This window comes from Sebastes fasciatus, chromosome 17 (assembly GCF_043250625.1).
Source record: "Sebastes fasciatus isolate fSebFas1 chromosome 17, fSebFas1.pri, whole genome shotgun sequence".
Classification (NCBI taxonomy): domain Eukaryota; kingdom Metazoa; phylum Chordata; class Actinopteri; order Perciformes; family Sebastidae; genus Sebastes; species Sebastes fasciatus.
This window is the reverse complement of record NC_133811.1, coordinates 23,445,887-23,468,055: the sequence shown is the minus strand read 5'-3', so window position 1 is coordinate 23,468,055 and position 22,169 is coordinate 23,445,887. Positions and strand designations below refer to the sequence as shown.

At 40.2% G+C, this 22,169-nt stretch overlaps 2 protein-coding genes across 2 annotated transcripts; one reads left to right on the top strand and one right to left on the bottom strand.

Moving 5' to 3' along the window:
* Positions 1 to 594: 594 nt before the first annotated feature.
* Positions 595 to 2,561, bottom strand: limd1b (LIM domains containing 1b). Its single transcript, XM_074614594.1, has 6 exons — positions 2,465 to 2,561; positions 2,127 to 2,194; positions 1,919 to 1,981; positions 1,098 to 1,228; positions 928 to 979; positions 595 to 819 (listed from the first exon to the last, which is right to left on the bottom strand). Exons 1-6 carry the CDS (start codon positions 2,508 to 2,510, stop codon positions 736 to 738), a joined length of 444 nt encoding a protein of 147 aa, XP_074470695.1. The 5' UTR covers positions 2,511 to 2,561; the 3' UTR covers positions 595 to 735.
* Positions 2,562 to 7,009: 4,448 nt separating this feature from the next.
* Positions 7,010 to 21,960, top strand: cdcp1b (CUB domain containing protein 1b). The gene is made up of 14 exons (XM_074613352.1): positions 7,010 to 7,114; positions 7,301 to 7,375; positions 11,306 to 11,542; positions 12,518 to 12,853; positions 13,750 to 13,965; positions 14,788 to 15,129; positions 15,492 to 15,707; positions 15,955 to 16,311; positions 16,404 to 16,763; positions 16,908 to 17,105; positions 17,836 to 18,192; positions 18,432 to 18,785; positions 18,891 to 18,975; positions 20,196 to 21,960. The coding sequence occupies exons 2-14, from the start codon at positions 7,306 to 7,308 to the stop codon at positions 20,701 to 20,703; spliced, it is 3,636 nt and encodes a 1,211-aa protein (XP_074469453.1). The 5' UTR covers positions 7,010 to 7,114; positions 7,301 to 7,305; the 3' UTR covers positions 20,704 to 21,960.
* The last annotated feature ends 209 nt before the right edge of the window (positions 21,961 to 22,169 follow it).

Genomic DNA, 22,169 nt, shown 5'->3' with positions numbered 1-22,169 from the left:
GCATAGTAGAAATACAAATAAAATACTTAAAACAAAGTATTAATGTACCTGTAATTTTATTTTCACAATTGGTACATTGTACACACAGCGCAGCACATAGTGAAATTTACTCTCTGCATTTTAACCCATCCTAGTATATAGAGCAGTGGGCAGCTCTGCACCCGGGGAGCAGTTTGGGGGTCTGGTGCCTTGCTCAAGGGCACCCAGGCAGAGAACTGGCACCTCTCCAGTTACCATTTTGCAGTCCGTATTGGACCGTGTGGGGATTTGAACCTGCAACCCTCCGGTTCCCAAGCCAAGTCCCCTATGGATTGAGCTACTGTGGAGAAAGATTTGTGGCTCAGATCTTTTATTTAAAATTCTGATTGCACTTGGAATTAAAGACCAAACGCACCCTACAGGACTTCCCAGAGTTCAGAGTCTCAAACTGAGAGAATAAAGGATGAGAATTGTTTGTCAGGATGCTCACGGCTTCATAAAGAGTCCTCTGGGGTTTCCTCCTAATTATTTTGCTGGCCATGTAAACTATTCCACTTCCTTTCATACAGACCACAAAACTAATAAGAAACAGAGAGCACAAAACAATACTCAAGACTTGGAGTGACTTTATTGCAGACGGGAAATTGTTCAAAATGCTACAGATTCATCAACTTAAACATATTTATCTTGTTTTTAACGTCATACATTTATTGAAGACCATCAGAAAAAAAACACAGGCAGATGCCAACCTGCTCTTCAAATGAGGTTAACCTCACCACTGTAGCACTCTACGTGGTAATTTCTATCAAATGACACCACTCGAATAGACTCTGTAGACCCCTGAAACATTCAACAAAAGGAGGGAAATTGTTACAATAATTTATAATAAACTGAAGTATCTATTACTGCTATTTATTTGCCATTAATTAAACGACCAATTCAGCTCACCTCGGTCGGCAGTATCGGCACTCTGCATGCAGCACACAGAGGAGCCTGGACCCTGAAACCATGAAGCAGCAAAAGGTCACAGAAACTCAGATGTGGAGTGTGGATTAAAGGGCTTGACCCATTGTTGTTGTTGTAGCCTACTTGTAAAGGTACTTGCATGAGAAACTCACTTGTGGTAGTCGCTGACACAGTAGACCCTGCTATCTGCTCCTACAGTGAAGGGCTGACCCTCCAGGCTCCGTCTGCACACCACACAGCGGAAGCAGGACGGGTGGTAGGTCTTCCCACGGGCCTGCAAAACCTGACGACAATGTGAGAGTCAATGGTGGAAAGTAACTAAGTAAATTTACTCAAGTAAATTACTCCACTCTTACGTGAATGCGCGCACACTACACACTGCAGGAGAGTTAGTAGCTCTGAGAATATCTAGTGAATGTACAGTGAACGTTTGCGCAGAAATAAATGCTGCAGCTCCTCCAGACCAACAGAGGTTTCCCGTGTCTTGTGAAGTGACGGGGCTCCGCAGCGAGAAACGTTATCGTCTCCGACCAAAACTCCAGTGTCTCCCCTGTTCCCTCCGACCGCGGTCGGGAGGCTGAAGCAGGAAAAGCCAACACTAGGATCAGCAGTGATTCATGGAGAGACCTTCGTCTGGTCAGCTAACATTACTGCCAAGCAGGTGAAATATAGAGTGATATTGTGGTTTTAGCTGACGTGTGTCGCCTCACTGTTTTGAGCAATGCTCGTTCATGTCTATTTAGAGCGAGCAAGCGCGAGCTCGACGCTGACTTTCGTTGACTTAACGGCCACAGGTTTCGCTGTTAACAAGCAATTCTGATTCTTACAAACAGTCCCTTTAAGTAAGACTTTTAGGAGTATTTTATAAACTGTGGTATTGATATTTTTATTCAAGTAAAAGATGAATACTTCTTCCACCACCGGTGAGAGCATGCATCACATATGCACACACAGTAAATGAATACATACTCACCATGTCCATGATTAAATATCCACAGCTGTTACACACTTCTGCGGATGGATGAGCTCCTGAGTACTACATTAAACAACAAATCAGTTCACTCATTAAATGTCTGGTTAATTGCTGTATTTTGTTTTTTGAATGTCAAACTGGATACAAATCATATGTTTGTGTAATATTTAAATTGGTATGCCGCCACGCTGAAATGGTATATACTCACCAAAAAATCATCCTCACAGTAGATTCTTTCTGACATTGTATAAAACGGCTTCCCGCTGAGCTTTTCACCTAAACATTGAAACAAAGGACAAGGAGGGAGGTGAATATTTTCCATAACGTGACATTTGATAATATAATGATGTTTAAAGTTCAACTTTAAATTGTCATTTCAGCCATAAAAGTTACACAAAGATAACATTTTTTCAATTTTGATTGTCGCTTTAGTCGTGAATAATTAATGTTATAAAGAAATACACAAAGTTTTTAAGTCAGGTTTTGAGGGCCTTTAAGATATTTTGGATCCAATACATCCACCCATCTCACGTCAAGAGGACTCACTGCAAACGCTGCAGGTGAAACAGGTGTCGTGGTATAAACGTCCCATGGCCCGGCAGGCTCTCCCTTCACCGTACACTGCTTTACTGCAGCTCGTACAGCTTCCTGAATACACAGCACAGAAGAAACGTAAAGAACTGTGAAATCTGATCTTCATTGACTGAAAACATACTGTACAGACTGACAACACACTCACACACATACTGAATAATGATCTGTCTTAACCCACAGAGTGCTGGAATAGATGACCACTAAAGAATATATGTTGGAAAGGTAAATATTCAGTGTGTTCCTTCCTTACCAAAGTAAAGACTGGAAGTATAACTTGGGTCCATCTCCTCCTCTGCAGCCTACAGTACAGTACGACTGTCTGGGGGTCTAATTTTATGTGCGGGGCAGACAGCTGTAAGGGGAGCTGCCATCTGGGTTCATGGGTGTTGCATTTGGTGCTTTTAGTCTCTTTGGTGGCAACGACTCCTCAGACCCTCTGACTCCTCCGAGGTGGCTGGCTGACTGAGCGGTCGGCAACAGACGAGGCCAACTAGTATCTTTTAACACAAGTTAGAACTCATATTACACCTAATATTTGGTATTATTAATCTGAAGCTGCACAGTAACTAGTAGCTTAAGTTATCAAATAAATGTATTGGAGTAAAAAGTAAAATATTTCCCTCTGAAAGGTCGTGGAGTAGAAGTATAAAGTAGCAGAAAATAGAGAATACTCAGGTAAAGTACTTCAACATTGTACAGTACTTGAGTAAATGTAGAGTAACTTTCCAACACTGGGAAGAAATATGCAGATCCTTTAAACCAAACAAGTCCTGCATTCAAAATCGTGCTTACTTAAGTAAAAGTACAGAAATATTCTCAGCAAAATGTACTTCTGTATCAAAAGAAAGAGTACTACTGTACTGTTAAAGGTCCCATATCATAAAAAAGTGAGATTTTCATGTTTTTTTTATTATAAAGCAGGCTTAAGTCCTATATAAATACTGTGAAAGTATCGAAACACTCGATCCACAGGGATATACACACAGCCCGTATTAAGAAACTCTGCATTTGAAACAAGCTGTCAGGATTTCTGTCCATTTGTGATGTCACAAATATACAATATTTAGACCCTTTACATAGATTTAAGCGTAAACATTCTAAATGTGTCCCAGTTTATTCCTGGTTGCAGTGTATGTGAATGTCATGAGCTGACAGGAAGTAAACATGGACCCAAACTTGCCTAGCAACGCAATTCTGTGTCAATTTCGTCGCAATTCCATCGAAATGCGCTAAAACGGAGCGTTTAAGACAGAGGGTAAATACAGGCATATTCAGGCAGACAGTACGAGGAAAATAAAGTTTTTTTTTAACATTACAGCATGTAAACATGTTCTAGTAGAAACACAAAATACAAGTATGAACCTGAAAATGAGCATGATATGGGACCTTTAAGTTATTACAGTAGCTGGATGAGGTGGCGCTTGTTTTAATTAATTTAGTACAGGTAGTTTAGTGCAGTGGTTTCCAACCTAGGGGTTGAGGTCGGGGTCGGTCCAAAGGGTCACAAGGTCGTGAGATGATTAATGCATCATTAGATATCTGCCCTCAAAAACGATCCTGAATCACATTTTATTGTTAAATTAATTTAAATAAATAAACATACAAAACACTGAAAACAATCACGCCTACTTTTTTTTCAACCAAGAGTCTCCTAGATCTACTGATCTAATGATCTCTACCCTGCATGGCAACGCCTGGTGCTGATGTAATAATGTATACTTTACTGCAATCAACGATCTTGTCCGTGCATGAAGGAAATATTGAACAGGAGCCCTGAAACCTCTTGGTCATAAAAACATAAATACATTATGACATGATGCTGCTCATATGTCTTGTGTTACTGCCCTCATGTGGACTGTTCAGGCACCTTCATGCTATAACTCCTGACCTAGAATCAGACCGGCCCAAATAACAGATGCTGGTATTTTGTGCCAAGAATTGAGCAGAACTAACTGTAACTGTCTGTATTTTGGTTTTATTCTTGTTTTTAAAGACTCTATGATTTTTTTTCAGGGTTCCTTCTCTTATTTATGTCTCATATTCTTTTACTTACCATTTCTGTTTTATGAATAATTGAGAAAAAAAGAGATGAACACCAGGAAGAAGACGGCAAACATGATGACAAAAATAAAACAAATTTACTTGGATACTTTCGACAAAGCATTTCACAGTCAATACACAATACACAAGTATTCATAACACAATTTGATAAATTACACAACCTATAATTTAAATAAGTTAATGTTGCTTTTCTGTCAAACTCTCAATGAACTCCCCCGAAGTTACTTTAGCCATGCAGCTCTCCACAGCACATGTTTGGCTGCGGTGGACCTGCAGTAACATGGGAGGGGAAGTGTGTGTGAGACAGCTGCTGCTTCTTCACTGAGGCCTCTTGTTAAATTCACACCACCGCCCACTCTGCATGCTGTCAGACTGGTTCAACGAATAAACTCAGTCAGATCACTTGTGTTTGACTGTTAAGATGTGTGTTTTTTTGGCGGGGTGGGGGATCAAAGTGTCCTCACAACGACAGAAGTGAGTTGTTTTTTAAAATATTTTTTAATTTTAAATTTTACCATTTTTACTCCTTCATTTGTATTTGATTTAAAATTGGGAATTAAACGAGAAAATTGAAAATTGAAATTAGGCTACGTGGATTAAAACTGAGGGTTAATTTTAAGCATTTTGCATTTAACTTTTTCTGTACATAAAAGCTAAACCTTTCAAAAAATGTAACACAAATGTGTGTTTCTAGTGGTCTTGCCCCCAGGTATGTTTCTGTGCAGGAATGTCTGCGTCATAACGAGGCATGTGGAGGCAGGAGGAGAATCTCTGCAACATGGGAGTGTTATCCACACTATACACACCTACTACTATCACACATCAAGCACACACACACAGCTAACAACGTTTTCATCATATTTTATTCCTTTGCTTTTGGCTCGGCATGAGTGTTAACTATTTTAATCCTTTTTTCCTTTCCTATTGGTCTTAACGCTCTTATTATTTTAATGTCCTGTCGGTTTTAAGTTGGTCTTAGTGTTTTATTGTGTTGTTTTTTATGTTTTTATGTATAATTGTACAGCACTTTGGTCAACTTTTGTTGTTTTTAAATGTGCTTTATAAATAAATTTGGATTGGATTTCATGGTGGAAAAGAAAAACGCAGCTGACCAAGCAACACCTGAGTTTTAAATATAACCATATTGCTCATTTGTCACCAGAAATATGACTTTATAGGGATTTAATTTACTGTTTATCTCCATTTGCATGATCAGAGTTTGTATGGTGGCATATAATACTATTAATTTGTGTATTCAAACATATCTTATCTGCAGGACGGATGATAATGCACTATACCCACTTTTAACAGTCTCTTCTGCACTATATTCACATTTTTAATAGTCCTGTATCACAGCTGTTACTCTGCACTATATTCAGCTTTAACAGTTTTCTTCAGCTCCTTTTTTTTGTACTTTGTACTACTAACTTTTTTTTACTGCCTTTTTACTAACATGTTTTGCACCATGGAACTGTGATGCTGGAAACTTGAATTTCCCTTGGGATCAATACAGTTACTATCTATCTACACTGTTAAGAATTTCCCAGTAAAATAACAGTAAAGAGCTGGCAGCAGGGTTGCCTTTATGTTACTGTAAAATTAACATTATTATACTGTCGCTGAAATTTACAGCTTTGTACTGTTAATGAAAAATACTGTTTTTTTTAATTAATTTCACAGTATTTTACAGTTAATTTACTGTTTAAAGATACATTATATAGCTGTTTTTCACCTTTCTTTTACACTATCTGACTGATTTGTTTTAATGCACTATTTAGGTTGTATTTTTTTAGGAATACAACCTAATAGGAATAGTCACACTAAATACAATTAAAGGCACTTGTTAGGAAAAAGGCTATAATAGACTTGTTGACACTTTTCCCAAATTGTCTGTCTATAGCTGAGCACAGAATGCAAACCAGAACAACATGTGAGTGAAGAACAATAAAGCTAATTCACTGATTTTACAATCATGTACAATGTACAAGCCTCACATGTGCAGATCAGGTCCCAGAATTAAAAAAAATACTGCATGAAACTGTTACTGATGATACTTTAGACAGTTGATCAGCAGTAAAGTGCTGTTTTTTAAGAATGCATTATAGTTCAGTTAAAAAACGGAGCGTAATTTAACAGGCTTTCTTTTGTATTAACAGTAAAGCACTGTTTTTTTTTAACAATAAAAGGTTAATACTGTTGAAATCCTGCTGTAAATTAACAGCAATTGTTTACAGTGTATATAATACTATTAATTTGTGTATTCAAACATTTACTCTGAGCTCTTGTCTCCACACCCTTCTTCCTCTCTGCCTCATTTTGGGGATACACTGCAGCATGCCAACAATCCTTGGCATGTTTGGCTGCTTATAAATAGGGCACCCATTGTGCATCACACACACAGAGAGAAGGGGAGTCACATAAGGACTCTTATCACAGGTCTTTACTGCAGTGTTTCTGCTCAGGGGTACAACTGCAGGACCTGGATCCTCCTCTTCCTCCTCCTCCTCCTCATCCTCTTCTTCACCAGTCAAGTTTGGGCAGGTAACCTAACCTACCTGTGTGCCACGCCCTCCTATAACGCAGAGCAGGAAGTGGCTGTCAACGGAACGTGAATGAGAAAATGCAACTGTGCATTTGAGAGAGAGAAGCTGCACCTTTTTAAACTATCTTTTTAAACCTTTTTACATTTTTTTTTTTTTTAGAAAACAGGGAAATCTTCATTTGTAGTGAGCATGCAGCTGTGTGCGAGCTGCGCGCTGCTGGGAGGACTTCTGTTTCTGACTTCTCTCTTCGACTCCTCAGGTGAGATAATAATCTCTCTTTATAAAATACACACATGGTGGTTTTATTGTGCAGTGAAGCTTTGTTCACCTGTTTACACTCTAACTTTAGTGCTTTTTATACTTTCAAAAAAACAAACTGTACAACAATGTGGGTTCATGTCGAGTTTGTGCCAATTGGCTCAAACACACACCTGAGATGAGAGTACATGTTGTCTATTGTGGTCGTGTCTGGAAGGTAACCCCCAAATTGCAAAGAACTCTCGCGAGGTTTGCTGCCCGACGACCTAGTTCACCTGTTCCCCTTCTAACTTTAGTGCATTTAGTAGCTTTACCTTCTAAAAAAATGCACAACGCTGTGGTTTCATTTTGTCGTGTCTGGAAGGCAACCCTCAAATTGCGAACAACAAACTCTCGCGAGATTTGCTGCCCAACGACATATCCTAACCTTATATTCAAATTCAAATTCAAATAAGCTTTATTTGCATGCATGTTCAGGTTACATTATTGCCAAAGCTAAATTACATATTAATGAATAATTACATTTCACAAAAAATAATCACAAAATAATCACAATATACATTTTAAATATACATTATTTTACAGATGCAGTTAATCAGAAACATGTTCGGAGCTTGTAGCACCTCTTATGTATGGCAACAGTCAACATATTTTGCAGCTAATTATATTGCACATTGATTTTTCTCCCCATATAAGTATGGTATTTTCTGAGGATATATGTTATTTAATATTTAATTTTAAATTTAATTTAATTTAAAAAAATGTTTATATATATTATTTTTATTGACAAAAAATAATATTAAATAATTTGTTTTTAAATTTTAAATTAATATTTAATTTAATTATCCTAACCTTAATCATTCGAGGTCATTGCCTAACCTCAACCATCTCGCGAGATGTTCACAACTTGGGGGTTACCTTCTAGACACCACCATCTATTGTGATTAAACTTGCTCAGGCGAAACCCAATACAAAGATGCACTCCTCTAAAGCACTCTGGGTTGAGTGAGCTGTGTTTAAAAGCTCTGTGTCAATACATTAAAAGATAATATAGGACATTAACATTAAATACATGATTGATTGTCTTGACAGTGGAGACGAGCGGCTGAAGCACACATTCAGTCTGACTTCTAGACCTCCATTTTCAAAAGTTTTATGAGGCATTTATGGAGCTTCCTGTAGGCATGAATTCATCATGACTTCATTAATGATTGACCTGCAATCTGCTGCTGAGCTGTGAAGCTGGCTGGTCGTTTTATCTTTTATTCTTCATCCCACTTTGTTCATTTCTGGGGGAAAAGTCATCAGCAGCATGAATGTCTTCTCTTTTATAGTGTAAAATGATATAACCTTCCTTTTTTTTTTACACTAAATATGATAGTTTGAACCCTGTGACATCCTCGACACACCCATTGTTTACTGTCACTAGAAACCCCCTCTGGTCTCTTAACATTTTGAGTGCTGTAGTATTCTCTGTGTTGCGTTCATGTCCTTGCAAGTTCACATTGTGAATTCCTGTTGTTTTTTTTTTAATGTGTGGACTTGTGCAGATTACCACACACACGATTTAAAACACATTAAAGGGAATTTTTGCAGCCAGAAGAAAACGCCACCAGTGTTCATGTAAATTTCAATAACATTATGATTTATTCATTTATGCTTTTGGGAAATGCCTTTACGCCAGACTTAATGGAGGAATGTTCCATAAATGTATTTGGGATTGTTCAAGTTGTATGTTTTTATTTCAATCCAAGACTGTTTAGACTTAGTGACACACTAATAATGATGGACTGTAGAGCTTCAGATGAGATCCAGATATCAGCATAATGGCTCTTTCAGAATGAGAGATAGCCGATCGTTATGTGGCCAAATGGGGTATTTTGAAGTAGCCTACATTAAAACAAAATAGAACAAGTAGGACTTTGTTTAAATTATACTGAAGAGTGTATATTATATTATATTATATTTGGTAAACAGGAATCTGTGGAAAGCAAGGCAGTAAGTATCTGTGCATGCAAAAATATATATATACAGTATATATATATATACTGTATATATATATATATATATATATATATATATGCTTGTATGGGTATGTCTGTTCTTTCTTTTTCTTTTTTGGGTATATATTGGCTTTTTATCTTTTCTACGGTTTGCTTATTTAAGAAGAAGTTTTAGCAAAATCAATAGAATAGAAACAAAAAATTAAGTTCTCTAAAACATAAGTTTATTCCTGATAAGATTCCAATAGTAATAACATTAAAGTATGAAATATAGCCCGACCGATACAGAGTTTTTTGGGTTCGATACCAATATAAATATTTGGGATTTAAAAAAACAAACAAACGATAATGATATATCAGCCAAAACACATGACATACACAAACAAGCTTGATACAAGTCCATTAGAGTTGTTCTTTTTTTGAAATATGACCAAGATACATACTAAGCGGGATATTTTACACTTGTAATGGAGACACTGTGGCTAAATTACCTTTAAAACCTATAGTTGGCATTTCTGTGCTGCAGTTTCTTGTTACTTATTGGCTGACACATACACAGATACCGATACTCAGTATATTATCTACCGTTGTATCGGCCTAGCTGAGCTATAGTATAAAAATATTGAGACAGAAAAGGCCTTAAAGCCACTCGAGCTGCTGGAGCCACAGTTTGGACCAAAACTGGTTCAAAAGTGAAACTAAAGCTGCAATAACTGTAGCTTTACAGCTGCTGATGTGATCAAATTACAGATGAAACCGTAACAGTATCATAGATTGTAAAAGGCAGTTTCCCTAAAGGGGGAAGTTTGAGTTTGCCACCTACGAGTCGTATATCACAGAAACAGCAGTTACTTTTTAAAACTGGTTCACCTTGAGTTCCTCTCTTACTCAGCGCTCAGGTGACTCACGATAATGTCAAGTCAATTAATTTGCTTTGCTCCGGCGCTACACAACATGTGGACAGGTGTGCCTGATACCACCATGTTGCCTCATGTTTGCTCAAGTGTCAACAGCAAACTATCCGACCGTTTGTGTGTGTTTTGTTCCTTCTTGCAGCCTAAATATTGCTGAAGGTGTTGAGTTGATACCTTAAATTGTTATACAGGAGAGCTGGACAGTGTTCTGATGTCCACTCATCTGATTCCTTCCTCTCCTCTCCTCTCCTCCTCCTCATCATTTTGTCTGCAAAGTGTCAGAAAATAGTGAAAAATGTCTGTCGCTGTTTGAAATGGTGACGTCTAGTGTGGTCTGATCAACAATCTAAAACTCAAAGATATCCAGTTTACAATCATATTAGACAACGAAAAGCATCTTTATATTCAAGAACCTTTAAGAGTCTTAAAGGAACAGTGTGTAACATTTTGGGGGACTTCATATCTACATAGGGAGCGGGTCCTCTTCACGGACTCCGCCATGTTGCTCCGCCGTGTTTCTACAGTAGCCCAGAACGGACAAACCAAACACTGGCTCTAGCGAGAGCCTTTTGCATTTTTACGTTACCCAAAGGCCACCATAGTTCTCCGACACGCTTGTGAAACTGCGGTAACGTGAGCTGCAGAGTGCAAAACCGTGGTACCGCCAGCTGCCGTCTGACCTACGTTGCTCATAAAGTAGTGTTATTATGGTAAGGATGGTCTCTGAGCGAGGCGAACGGCGTTACCACGGTTTTGTACTCGGTGGCTCACGTTACCCCGATCTTGGAAAGGGAGGAGTGAGCAGAGGGGTACTCAGTTGGTTGCAATCTGCAACCACACCACTAGATACCGCTAAATCCTACACACTGTACCTTTTAAGTATCTATTTTAATCTATCTATCTTATTCTATCTTCTCCTCAACCTAATCAAAAAGCACATCTTTAGATTACTGATCACAGTTTACAACATCTTTACGCTATTTGCAGCTAACTCCCTGTGATCTGTTCCTTCAGAATGCCTACAGACGACGGTCCGACCAGCCAAAGGCTCGACGGTGACGGTGAAGGTGACGGTGTCCCCCGAGTTGCCGGTGGATCAATGTGCTGTGTGTGAAGTGAGCGGGGTGAATGACACACAGACATCCTGCCAGGCCGCTCTGACTCTGGTACCCGAGGAGGAGGTCAAACTGCTGTTCAACTGCACCCAGCTGATTGTACAGTCCTACATTGTGACGATCACTCAGACCATTGGTGAGTTTACTGGCCTCATTTGTAGTTTTTCTATTCTGGTCTATTCTAAAATGGTATATTTGAATATTTCTGCATACTGGGGTCCCTAAACAGTCTTGGAATTACATAAATTGGGTATCACTGTAAAGCTGAAACTCTTGTGGATCCAATGAGCCCAATAAATATTCATGTGTGATGATGTTAGTCCCAGTAGTAGTCATTTCATTGCAGTGAGACCTATTTTTTTAGACTTGACCTCACTGTATATAATGACCTGTGGTGACCTCTAGGATAATCACAGCCTCATGAAACTTTACAACCACAAACTAGAGACCTAAAGCATTCAGAGGATATATCCTATATAAAATATACCTAGGCTTTCCTAGGTAGATTGACAATAAGGGGGTTTCCGAGCAGTTTCCAGAACAGAAGTGCTCGCCATCTAATCGCCGAAAAATGCAATTCTTGCACAAATATCCAAATGTCAAAAGTTTTTGATACCAAATCACAGCATTGCTTTTTCTATGGTGTTCCTCAAGGTTTTGTTATCTTAATGTTGTATTTTGGAGGGATTATTGATCATTTTGATCAATTCTCGAGTGGTAAAAAATACTTAAATTTAGCACCAAATCTGTTTAACAAATGGTATCAACTAAAAATTGCTGCAACAAATTATGACACATAATGGAGCATGTGATTGGCCATCATGTTCTTCTATCATAATGTTCTAAGCCCTTATACACTTTTATAATTTATTTTACATAATCAATTCATTCATTCATGTTTATTTTTGATTTATGACTAGAGGAACTTCACACAGTGCTGAGCTGCATCTCAAATTAACCTTCAGGTTCCCAGCTTTCAGATGATGTACACCACTTCTATGTGACATCTACTGCTGACCTGCGATCTCCCCCTAAAGACCCCCTGTTCTTTCTTTTTCTTCTAATTCTTACACCATCTGTGCATCTTTTCTTGCCTTTAATTCTAATCCAGAGTGCACTAAGGACGCCTGCAGCCCAACAACAGTAGGAACTCAACCCTCCATCCTCACAGAGTTCCGCAGAGACTTCATGTGGAAGCTGAAGGCACCTGAGAAGACAGTTGTGGGTCTGGACGTCCTTGGAGATGGGCTGATGGAGATGTCACAACCATGCCCTGATGGATTTCAGTATTTGGTGATCCCAACAAACGGCGAGAACAACACTCGGTATTGTCGAGGTGGTTCAGTGACTCGTTTAGACTTGACCAGTGAAGCTGTTGTAACTCTGCAAGTTAAACCAGAGGCTCAGGTCGAACCTGTGTTGTTCCAGGCCTCAGCTGGACCACTAAGTAAGAAAATATTACTGAATTCAAACTCTTTTAAATGGACTGTTTGTAACTTCTTACACCTATAAATCAATCTGGGTCGGTGTCCCACGCGCGCTTGCGTGTGGCTACGCTGTTCAGACTCAGACTCCAACACAAACTACATGGAAGCACCAAAACCGCAAAGTTATATCTAGTGAAGCCCGTCTTGCAAAACAGTGTTGACCGCAGTGTAGGATGCGGAGGAGACCGTAGCTTTGGTCTCCAGGGCCGGAGTCTCTGCTGTGCTCTGCTCCTCTGCCTGCTTGCCTTCACTCAGCTCGCTCCACCTCTCACGTGCATGCATGCACGCACACTACACACTGCAGAAGAGTTAGTTTAGCTCTGAGAATATCTAGTGAATGTACAGTGGACGTTTGTGCAGAAATAACTGCTGCAGCTCCTCCAGACCAACAGAGGTTTCCCGTGTTTTGTGAAGTGACGGGGCTCCGCAACGAGTTACGTTATCGTCTCCGACCGGGTGTCGCTGTCTCCTCTGTTCCCTCCGAACCGCGGCCGGGAGGCTGAAGCAGGAAAAGCCAACACTAGGATCAGCAGTGATTCATGGAGAGACCTTCATCTGGTCAGCTAACATTACTGCCAAGCAGGTGAAATATAGAGTGATATTGTGGTTTTAGCTGACGTGTGTCGCCTCACTGTTTTGACGGATGCTCGCTCACATTCAGGTAGCGCGTGTACACGGGCGAGCGCGAGCAACAGGACACTGGATTTAACGGCCACAGGTGTCGCTGTTACAACCAATTTCTGATTCTTACAAACAGTCCCTTTAAGAAAGCCTGTAACACTGTTAGTTGGAGTTGCAACAGATTTTACACTATTACTACAATCCTGGCGTCTGTCTCACTCTCTCCCGCTTTTAGAGGGCCGAACGATGGTTATAACCGTTGATTCAAGCACCACTGTGGTCGTCAGCCGGGATCCCAAGGAACCAGAATGTGAAGTGTGCTCTGTTGATGGCCCCACTCCCGACTGTAGCCCCACAGAGAAGACGCTGACCAACGTTGAAAAATTCTCTCTGGAGTTCAGCTGCCTGAAACCTCAGGATGTCTACAGCGTGAAGATGGAGAAGAAAATGGGTGAGAACTGTGGAGGCTTCATGTGAATATTTACTTCAGTTACATCTGAATTTGGGATTGGTAATTTTGGATTAACTTTGTACTCAAATCTCATGTATGGAAGACAAAAAATGACTTAATCCTCACAATTTTTTTTAATAAATACTTAAATAAATGCAGAAATAAACATAGAACTAAAGCGATTTTGTTAATAAAAAATAAATAAATCAATAAAGCTGTTGCCTATTATAGCTATAGAAGCTATAATGAATACACAAATCACTAGTTAAATGCAAAATTAATGTTAGTAATTATTTTGGAAATGAGTCAACATCTTTAAATAATTTCTACATTTCTATCTACTTCTACAATTTCTAATTATTTATTTCTGTATTTCAAAATGTCGTACTTTTATTTATTTATGTATTTTTTCAGAAATACATAAATAAATAAACAGAAATCTAAAAATAGAAAATTGAAGAAATGTAGGAATACGGAAATAAATAAATATTTGTAGAAATGAAGAGATTAATTAAATATATTTATTTATTTATGTCCCAGACAATTACTTTCTTTAATTAGTAATTTAATCATTTATTTTTGTATTTATTTCTGCATTTATTTTTGTATTTATTTCTGCATTTGTTTATATATTTATTGCTTATTCATGTATGAAAATATTTCTTTATTTATTTCTGTAATTATTTCAGCATTTACTTATATATGTACTTATTTATTTATAGCTGAATACGTTTATTTTGTCTACTACTCTCTTTGGTACTAAAAAAAAAAAGCCTATTTAACTGTATAAAAATTCCAACTTTTATCACTTTTGTTACCCAGAATGCACCCAGAGCTCCTGCACTCCTGCTACAGGAGAAGTTGACCCCGACCTCTTCAAGGACTTTAACAGATTCCTAACATGGGACATCAGTGTACCAGAGCGGACTGTATTAACTCTGGACTTCCCCGGTGGATTAAAGGAGATCTCTGTAGCAGAAAAATGCCAAGATGGCCACCAGTACACAGTGAGCACAACTAAAAGTGACGGAAACATCAAAGCTACCAGCTACTGTAAGGGCGGGACCGTGTCTCGCCTGGATCTGCTCGGAACGACGACCGTGGCTGCAAAGTTGCCCAAAGGAAGTGAACTGGACTCATTCACTGTCAAAGTAGCACCAAGAGGCAAGTGTCTGTCCCTTCAGTTGTTCACACGAGAAAGGAAAAACACTTAGCTGTTAATTTACAGAACAATACATAAATATATCAAAGATATATTCCTAAAAAACTGGTCCTACGTCCTTTAAAATGACACAAAGATGTTTCATAATAGTGTAAACCTATGTAAACCTATGTTTTTGATATTTAATCATAAGCAACAAATACAAATTTTGACCTGACGATGGAACTAGATGAAAAGTTACGAGACCACCAAATTTAGTACAATTCATCCTGAGAAGGTCGTGAATATGTGAACCACATTTCACAGAACATTTTCTTTGCTTTTTGTTCTGATGAATATCTTATTGTACCACTTTTTTCTTTAGGTGGCAGAATGATGACCGTTTTGCCCGATCCTGACACCATCATTATCATCAGCAGGGTGGGCAGCGAGCCAGACTGCAGTGTGTGCGAGAAGAAGGAGCCCAAGCCGATATGCAAGACGACATCACTTAGAGTGATGGATCCTCGCAACACCAGCATAGAGTTTACCTGTCCTCAACCTCAGGAGGTTTTCAGTGTGGAGATCAACAGAGAAATTGGTAGGTTTAAAAAAAAAAAAAAAAAATAGGAATTTGGTATTGACTTTTTCTTCAAGTACATTTTTGACAAGGAGGGAACAAAGTAAAAAGGTTAATCAAGCAAATATGTCCACCATGAAGGAGCCATCTTGCTGTCATGTCTTTTGACTTGTTTTCATGCTTTAACGATGCATTTGTTTGAATCCTGGTTGACACAAAACTCTTTGTAAATCCCCATCGCTTATATGTTCTTCTCTACAAATCCCAGACTGCAAAGAGGCCTCCTGCTCTGGAGACATTGTTCAGGTCGAGTCCTCGCTGTTCCCAGACTTCAACCGGACCTTCACCTGGGATCTGAAAGTTGTCTCCACTCGGGCCTTCCAACTGGACTTCCCAGAACCGGGAATGCGACAGATTCCCAACGAGGAGACCTGTCCGGACGAGCACACATACTCTATTATTACCTATCTGCGCACGGGGCTGGCAACCGTTGGCACCTTTTGCAAAGGAGGACCTGTGACCAACGTCCTGGTTCGCTACAGGGGCCGTATGATTCTGCAGGTGCCTGGCGACAGGAAGCTTGAACCCGTTGACATCAAACTCCATGTTGGACCTGAGACCAGCAGTAAGTGATCCATCCCACATGGGACTAGAAGACTACATATCAAACATCAGATTTCTTCAGCTCACAATCATTCTCTCCTTGTTTCTCTCCAGTGGTTGCCATAGTGAAAGTCAACCTACCACGAGGCGTGTCAGACACAGACTTCATCTCAACCAACTACCCCCACGATTTCCCTGATAACCAGCAGATGCAGTGGGACTTCACGGTGCCCGGCATGCACAACTACACGATGCATTTCAGCGATCACACGGCTCCAGAGTGCCTCAACGGTGACGTGGAGGTGGCGTACCAGAAAGAGGACAAGAAGGTGACCAAACTGACCCTGACGGATCCTCAGCCGCAGCATCAGCAGGGCAACTTCAACATGGTGCTGAAGAACTGTGAAACCAACAGGACGCTACAGGGACTCACCTTGAACTACAGAGTCTCTGTGATGAGGAGTGGGCATCCAGGTACTGTACAGTGGTAAAACTTGACATCTGGAAGTTATGCAGTACAAGCACTCAAATAACCAGGTTACTGAGAGACACCAATTTGCTTGTGTTTTACTTCCTTTATGATCACTAAAATCCCTCCATGTTGTGTTTCTCTCTTAGTTCTGTGTGCGGTGGATCTAACTAAACACCAAGGAGTATCCCTGCAGGTAGAGAAAGTGGGTTCTGATCCCAACTGTGAGATGAGCATTAACTCTAAGGTTGAGAAGAAGATCATCGTGGCTGCAGGCACTAAGGACACACTGTCCTTCCTCGACTGTCCAAATGAAGATCTGCGCCTGACTGCCAGTAAAGTTATCGGTAAGATGGTTTTTATTTTGCATGTTCATGAAATGATTGTAGCTTTTTTTTTGTTTTCTTGTAAAGAGCTTTTTTTCGGTTGACGTCTAATACAGTACCCTAGTTAAAGAAATATTAAAGTCTATTTAAAGGGGAACACCTCCTAAATTAAGCAACAAACGCCAGACTTTAAACAGACCGTTGTTGACCGGTGTTTTGCTTTAAGTTACCTGAGTGAGGTTTGTCACGTCCGTACTGTTTTTAGGCCCAACATCATGGTTTTCCCTAACCCTACCAAAGTGTTTTTCTTCCTGAACTTAAGTTAGTGGTTTTGTTGCCTCAACCTAAGTGTGGACGTTTGCATGGCGTACAAATGACACGTGAAAAGCGTGGCCGTGTAATGTCATGGTGTTTATACGCCTTCCCGTGAGACCGGGTTGGAATAACATTTATGAATTTTGAAAATGGGCGTATATTCCCCTTTAAGTCTTAAAGGAATAGTTTGATATTTTGGGAAATTAGCTTTCTTGCCGAGAGTTAGATGAGAAGATCGATACCACTCTCATGTCTTTACGGTGAATTTGAAGCCAAAGCTAGGAGACAGTTAGCTCAGTTTAGCAAAAGAAAAGGCAACAGGTGAGACATATCCTGGCTCTGTCCAGAGGTAACAAGATACCTTTGTACGTAATTGTTGCTGACTGTTCCTTTAGTTGGAAACTTAATATTCTCACTTGTGTCTTTTTAATAACAGGGTGCAAAAACGTGACGACCTGCCCTGCGACTACACTCATTGTGCCAAAACTAGACTCCTGTCTACCGATGCCCCTCCACAGCTTCACCTGGCACCTCAACATCCCTCAGGACGGCACCGTGGATCTGGTGTCACCCACTGGGAGTCTCCGACAGTCCCTGCCCGGCCAGGAGTGTAACCAGGCTCTCTCCCTGCATGTGGCGGAAAGCGACGGGGTTTCTGTTGGAGATTTCTGCTTTAAAGGAGTGATCCAGAAAGTTCGGGTGCACACCAACGTCTCCGTCACGGCCACAGTCCCGGACTTCAGCAAGACCAGGGGGCCTTTCCTCAACGTCAGCTTCAGTGAGGAGATCCCAGGTAAAACATGGATACACTGCAGCTAATGATTATTTAAATTTTCGTTTTCCCTTATTAGAGGATCTGTATCTGCAGTCTCCTAACATTTATCATGCTGCTACAAACTGTGATTCTCCACTGTAATTATGGTCAAATAGAGCACATTCATTCTACTTTCAAATTCCACACGGTGGCGCTGTTGTACCACGAATGCTGGAGGATACAGTACTGACACTGATGATTTCCATCCTTTTTTTTAGAGACCATTATTTACCAAGTCAGTCCAAAGGCCTCGTCTCCGACCCTGCTGGCCACCCCCAACTGGCCTCAAGGCATGAACCCTTTGCTCACCGTATCCTGGATCGTCTCCCTGCCGAGCCAGTACCGGGCGCACGTGCAGTTCGTCAACGTCAGCCAGCCCAAATGCAATGACAAGCACACCCGCATCAGTGTGAGGATGCTGGATGAAGATGGGGTCCTAATGGACCGCAGGGAGGACCAGGAGGCGGAGAAGTTGACAGTGCCGCGTAGTTTTTACGTCAACATGTCCAACTGTATACCAGAGGGTGGGCACTTCGGTGTAGTGACCAAAATCGTTCTGGAGAAGAAGACCAGTAAGCAAGCAGGATTAAGTTTAGGCCTTGTACACACACAGAAATCCCTTAAATTACTAAAGTAAATTACTTAACTCTACCATGTCTTTTTTTTTACCTCTGCAGATATCTTGGCCATCCTCCTCGGGGTAGCAGGAGGTCTTCTGTTGTTGATGCTCATAGTGCTGGCTGTTGTGTGCCTCGTCATAAGGTGAGTACACCTGTAGCTGATCTTTGGCAACATCTTGGTCCATATTTAATATACCGTTTATATACGACACAATTTTTCTTCCAGCTCCATGTCATATTAGCTGTTATGCAAATATGTTACTTTGTTGCATCACTATGTTACGGAAGAAAAGGCGGGACTTCAAGCAAGACATTTCAGGCAGTTCAGGAGCAGTGTTATATGTTACCTATTTGTAATAGGTCCTCTTTAAAGATTGAACAAGTAAATGTTGAGTAAATCCTTGTTTCTGATTTGCAAGTTCTGTAAGTAAGTTGTTTGATAAATGTATTTTATTCTTTCAGTGCAGAAATTTGTACTCCTAAATTGGCTTATCTGTCAGTCAAAAATATAACTATACGCTGAAAACATTTTTAGTTAGATATGTAATAGATAAATTATACAATGTTTGTCAAGACCCCCCCAAAAAAGGAAACTAAAGAGCTGAAAAAGAAAATTGAAGAATATAAAAATGTATTTATTATTTTATAGTTATTGAAAAAAAAGCTTTATAGTTTCTTTTACAGTTATTAAAATAAATTATTTTTTACTATTGATATTATTTATTGATGTATTTAATTATATTTTTGACACGTGAAAATATTTGACTGTTTTGACAGTTTTGAGACTCCATACTTAAGTGCATTTTTAAAGGAACAGTGTGTAACATTTAGGTGGATCTAGTGGCAGAAATGGAATATAATATTGATAAGCATGTTTTCTTTAGTGTATAATCACCTGACAATAAGAATTGTGTTTTCGTTAGCTTAGAATGAGCCGTTTATATCTACTTAGGGAGCGGGGAGTACCTTCACGGAGCCGGCCGCCATGTTTATACAGTAGCTACAGAACAGACAAACCAAACACTGACTCCATATAGGACCATTCGCATTTTCACGTTTTCTTGTCGGCCACCGTAGTTCTCCTACACGCTTGGCACACGGGAGAAGTTTCAGTCGGTTGCAATCTGCAACCTCGCTGCTAGATGTCGCCAAATCCTACACACTGCTCCTTTTAAGAGTAATTCTTTGAAGTTTGATGAATACGGGCGCTGGTTTCTATGCGGGTTAAATAAGTATCATGTTTTTGACATGAACTGTTTTCGAGATGATTTATTTGGCTTTATGTTGTAACATTTGTCTGTAACTACTGGCGACTTTTGTTGACTCTGATTGTTTGTGGTCTGCCTTCATCTTCTCAAACAGGAAAAAGAAAAAAGACAAAATGGACAGGGAGGCATCCATCTACATGGGCAAAGGGAACATGTTCCGCCCAGGTGACAGGCACTTCACCAAAGCTCGGTCCGATAACGAATCCCACGTCTACGCCTCCATAGATGAGATGATGGTGTATGGCCACCTGCTGGGTGACTCCAGCTACGCTGGCAGCATGCAGGACCACTTCGACACGATGCCGGTGGACTCGTATAACACGTTTATGGGCCCCACTGACGCAGAGCTGCCTGTAATCAAAGAACCGGATCACGAGCCTGAGATGGAACACTTCAAGACGTTCCTGGACCCGGCTGACTCTTTCCTCCCGCCCCGTCCGCACACTCCTATCAACCGGGAGGACAGCCTCGGCTTCCAGGACCGCAGGATGGTGGACAACGAGCTGTACACGTTCAAGACCACGGGGGATGTAAACCCGATCCGGCTCTCTGGTGTCGACATGGATCCAGAGCCACCGATGGTAACAGAGGACTCCTTGTAGTGCGTCAGGACTGTAGCTGCGCGATGGACCGCTGTTACTAAACTCTCGTTACAGCACCGAGTAACTCTAGACTGTACTGATGCGAACTTCTGTGCCTCGATCACGCTCAGGGAATCTGAGATCGATGAGCGTCTGAATGTGATGCGTACCGTCGTCTTTGTCAGAGCTCAGTCATTTCTCAAGCTTCAAGCGTCGAAGCTGTGATCCTCTTCTTTAAAGGAAGTTTGGCACATTTTGGGAGATACTTTTTCGCTTTCTTGCTGAGACTTAGATGAGAAGATTGATTCCATACTCAAGTCTGTCCGGTAAATATGAAGCTACAGCCAGCAGCTGCTTCGCTTAGTTTAACTTAAAGGCGGGAAACAGAGGGAAACAGCTAGCCTGGCTCTGTCTAAAGATAACAAAACCACTAGCACCTCTAAAGCTCATACCAATTAAACAAATATGATATAACGTCGACTCACAAACTTTTGTCCATTGCTAACGTTTTCAGTTTTCTGCGTTTTTTCACATCCGTCAAAAACCATAATAGCACCTGATAAACTGATTCACTTTGTCTCCCAGCACAAAGCACTTTACGACAAACACAGTAAAGGATACCAAGATGCAGAATTTAAAGGTAGATTGTGGCAGGTGATTGCAAAACAACAGATGTACAATAGATTAGACAGCAGTGATTGTGCTCTCGGCAGCTAAACGATAGCTTCTTGTTAATGTCGTTCAGTCATTAGCCTCGATTGGGACTAGCGTTATCCCCTCGTATTGCGAATTTTCGCAACAAATAGAAGAATAAAACACATCAGACTCAGGTTTCTGTGCGTAATGATTTTTATCAAATGACAGATTGAATACGAAAAACAGACTTGGTGTGCAAAGGCCTTTAGAGGTGCTGATAGGTGGATTTTGTTAACTACCTTTAGACTGTTTCCAGCCTTTGTGCTATGTGAAGCTGACCGCCTGCTACCAGTATCTTACTGTACAAACATGAGAGTGATATCAATCCTCTTAAGCTAACTCTCAAGAAAGCGACAACATTTTTTGAACTATTCCTTTAATGTATGATTTGTTTAGTTTTATTAAATCTCTGCCCATGTGGCATGGATTCAGGAGCAGGGACGATGAAAAAAATGTGCAAGTACCTCTGGTCCTAAAAGTGTTTTTATATTGTTTACTTGTCTTGTTTTTAAAGAGTTTTTGTTTTTCTTTACCTGTAAATACAATTTAGGCTTTTTTTTGCAATAAATTTTAGGAAAATGGTCTGGTGGGGAAACTGTTTACTTCTTTAGGCAGTGACTGCCGACACACGTCATTTTCCACCTTTTGCATTCTGGATGGTGAAAACAATTTCAACCACAGGAACTCTGGCCATGAAAAACAGTGAAGTGAAGGAGGGAGTGGCGGACTTCAGCAGCCAGTGTTTACCATGGAGAAGTGTGTTTTTACTGGAAACAACACATGTGGAAGCC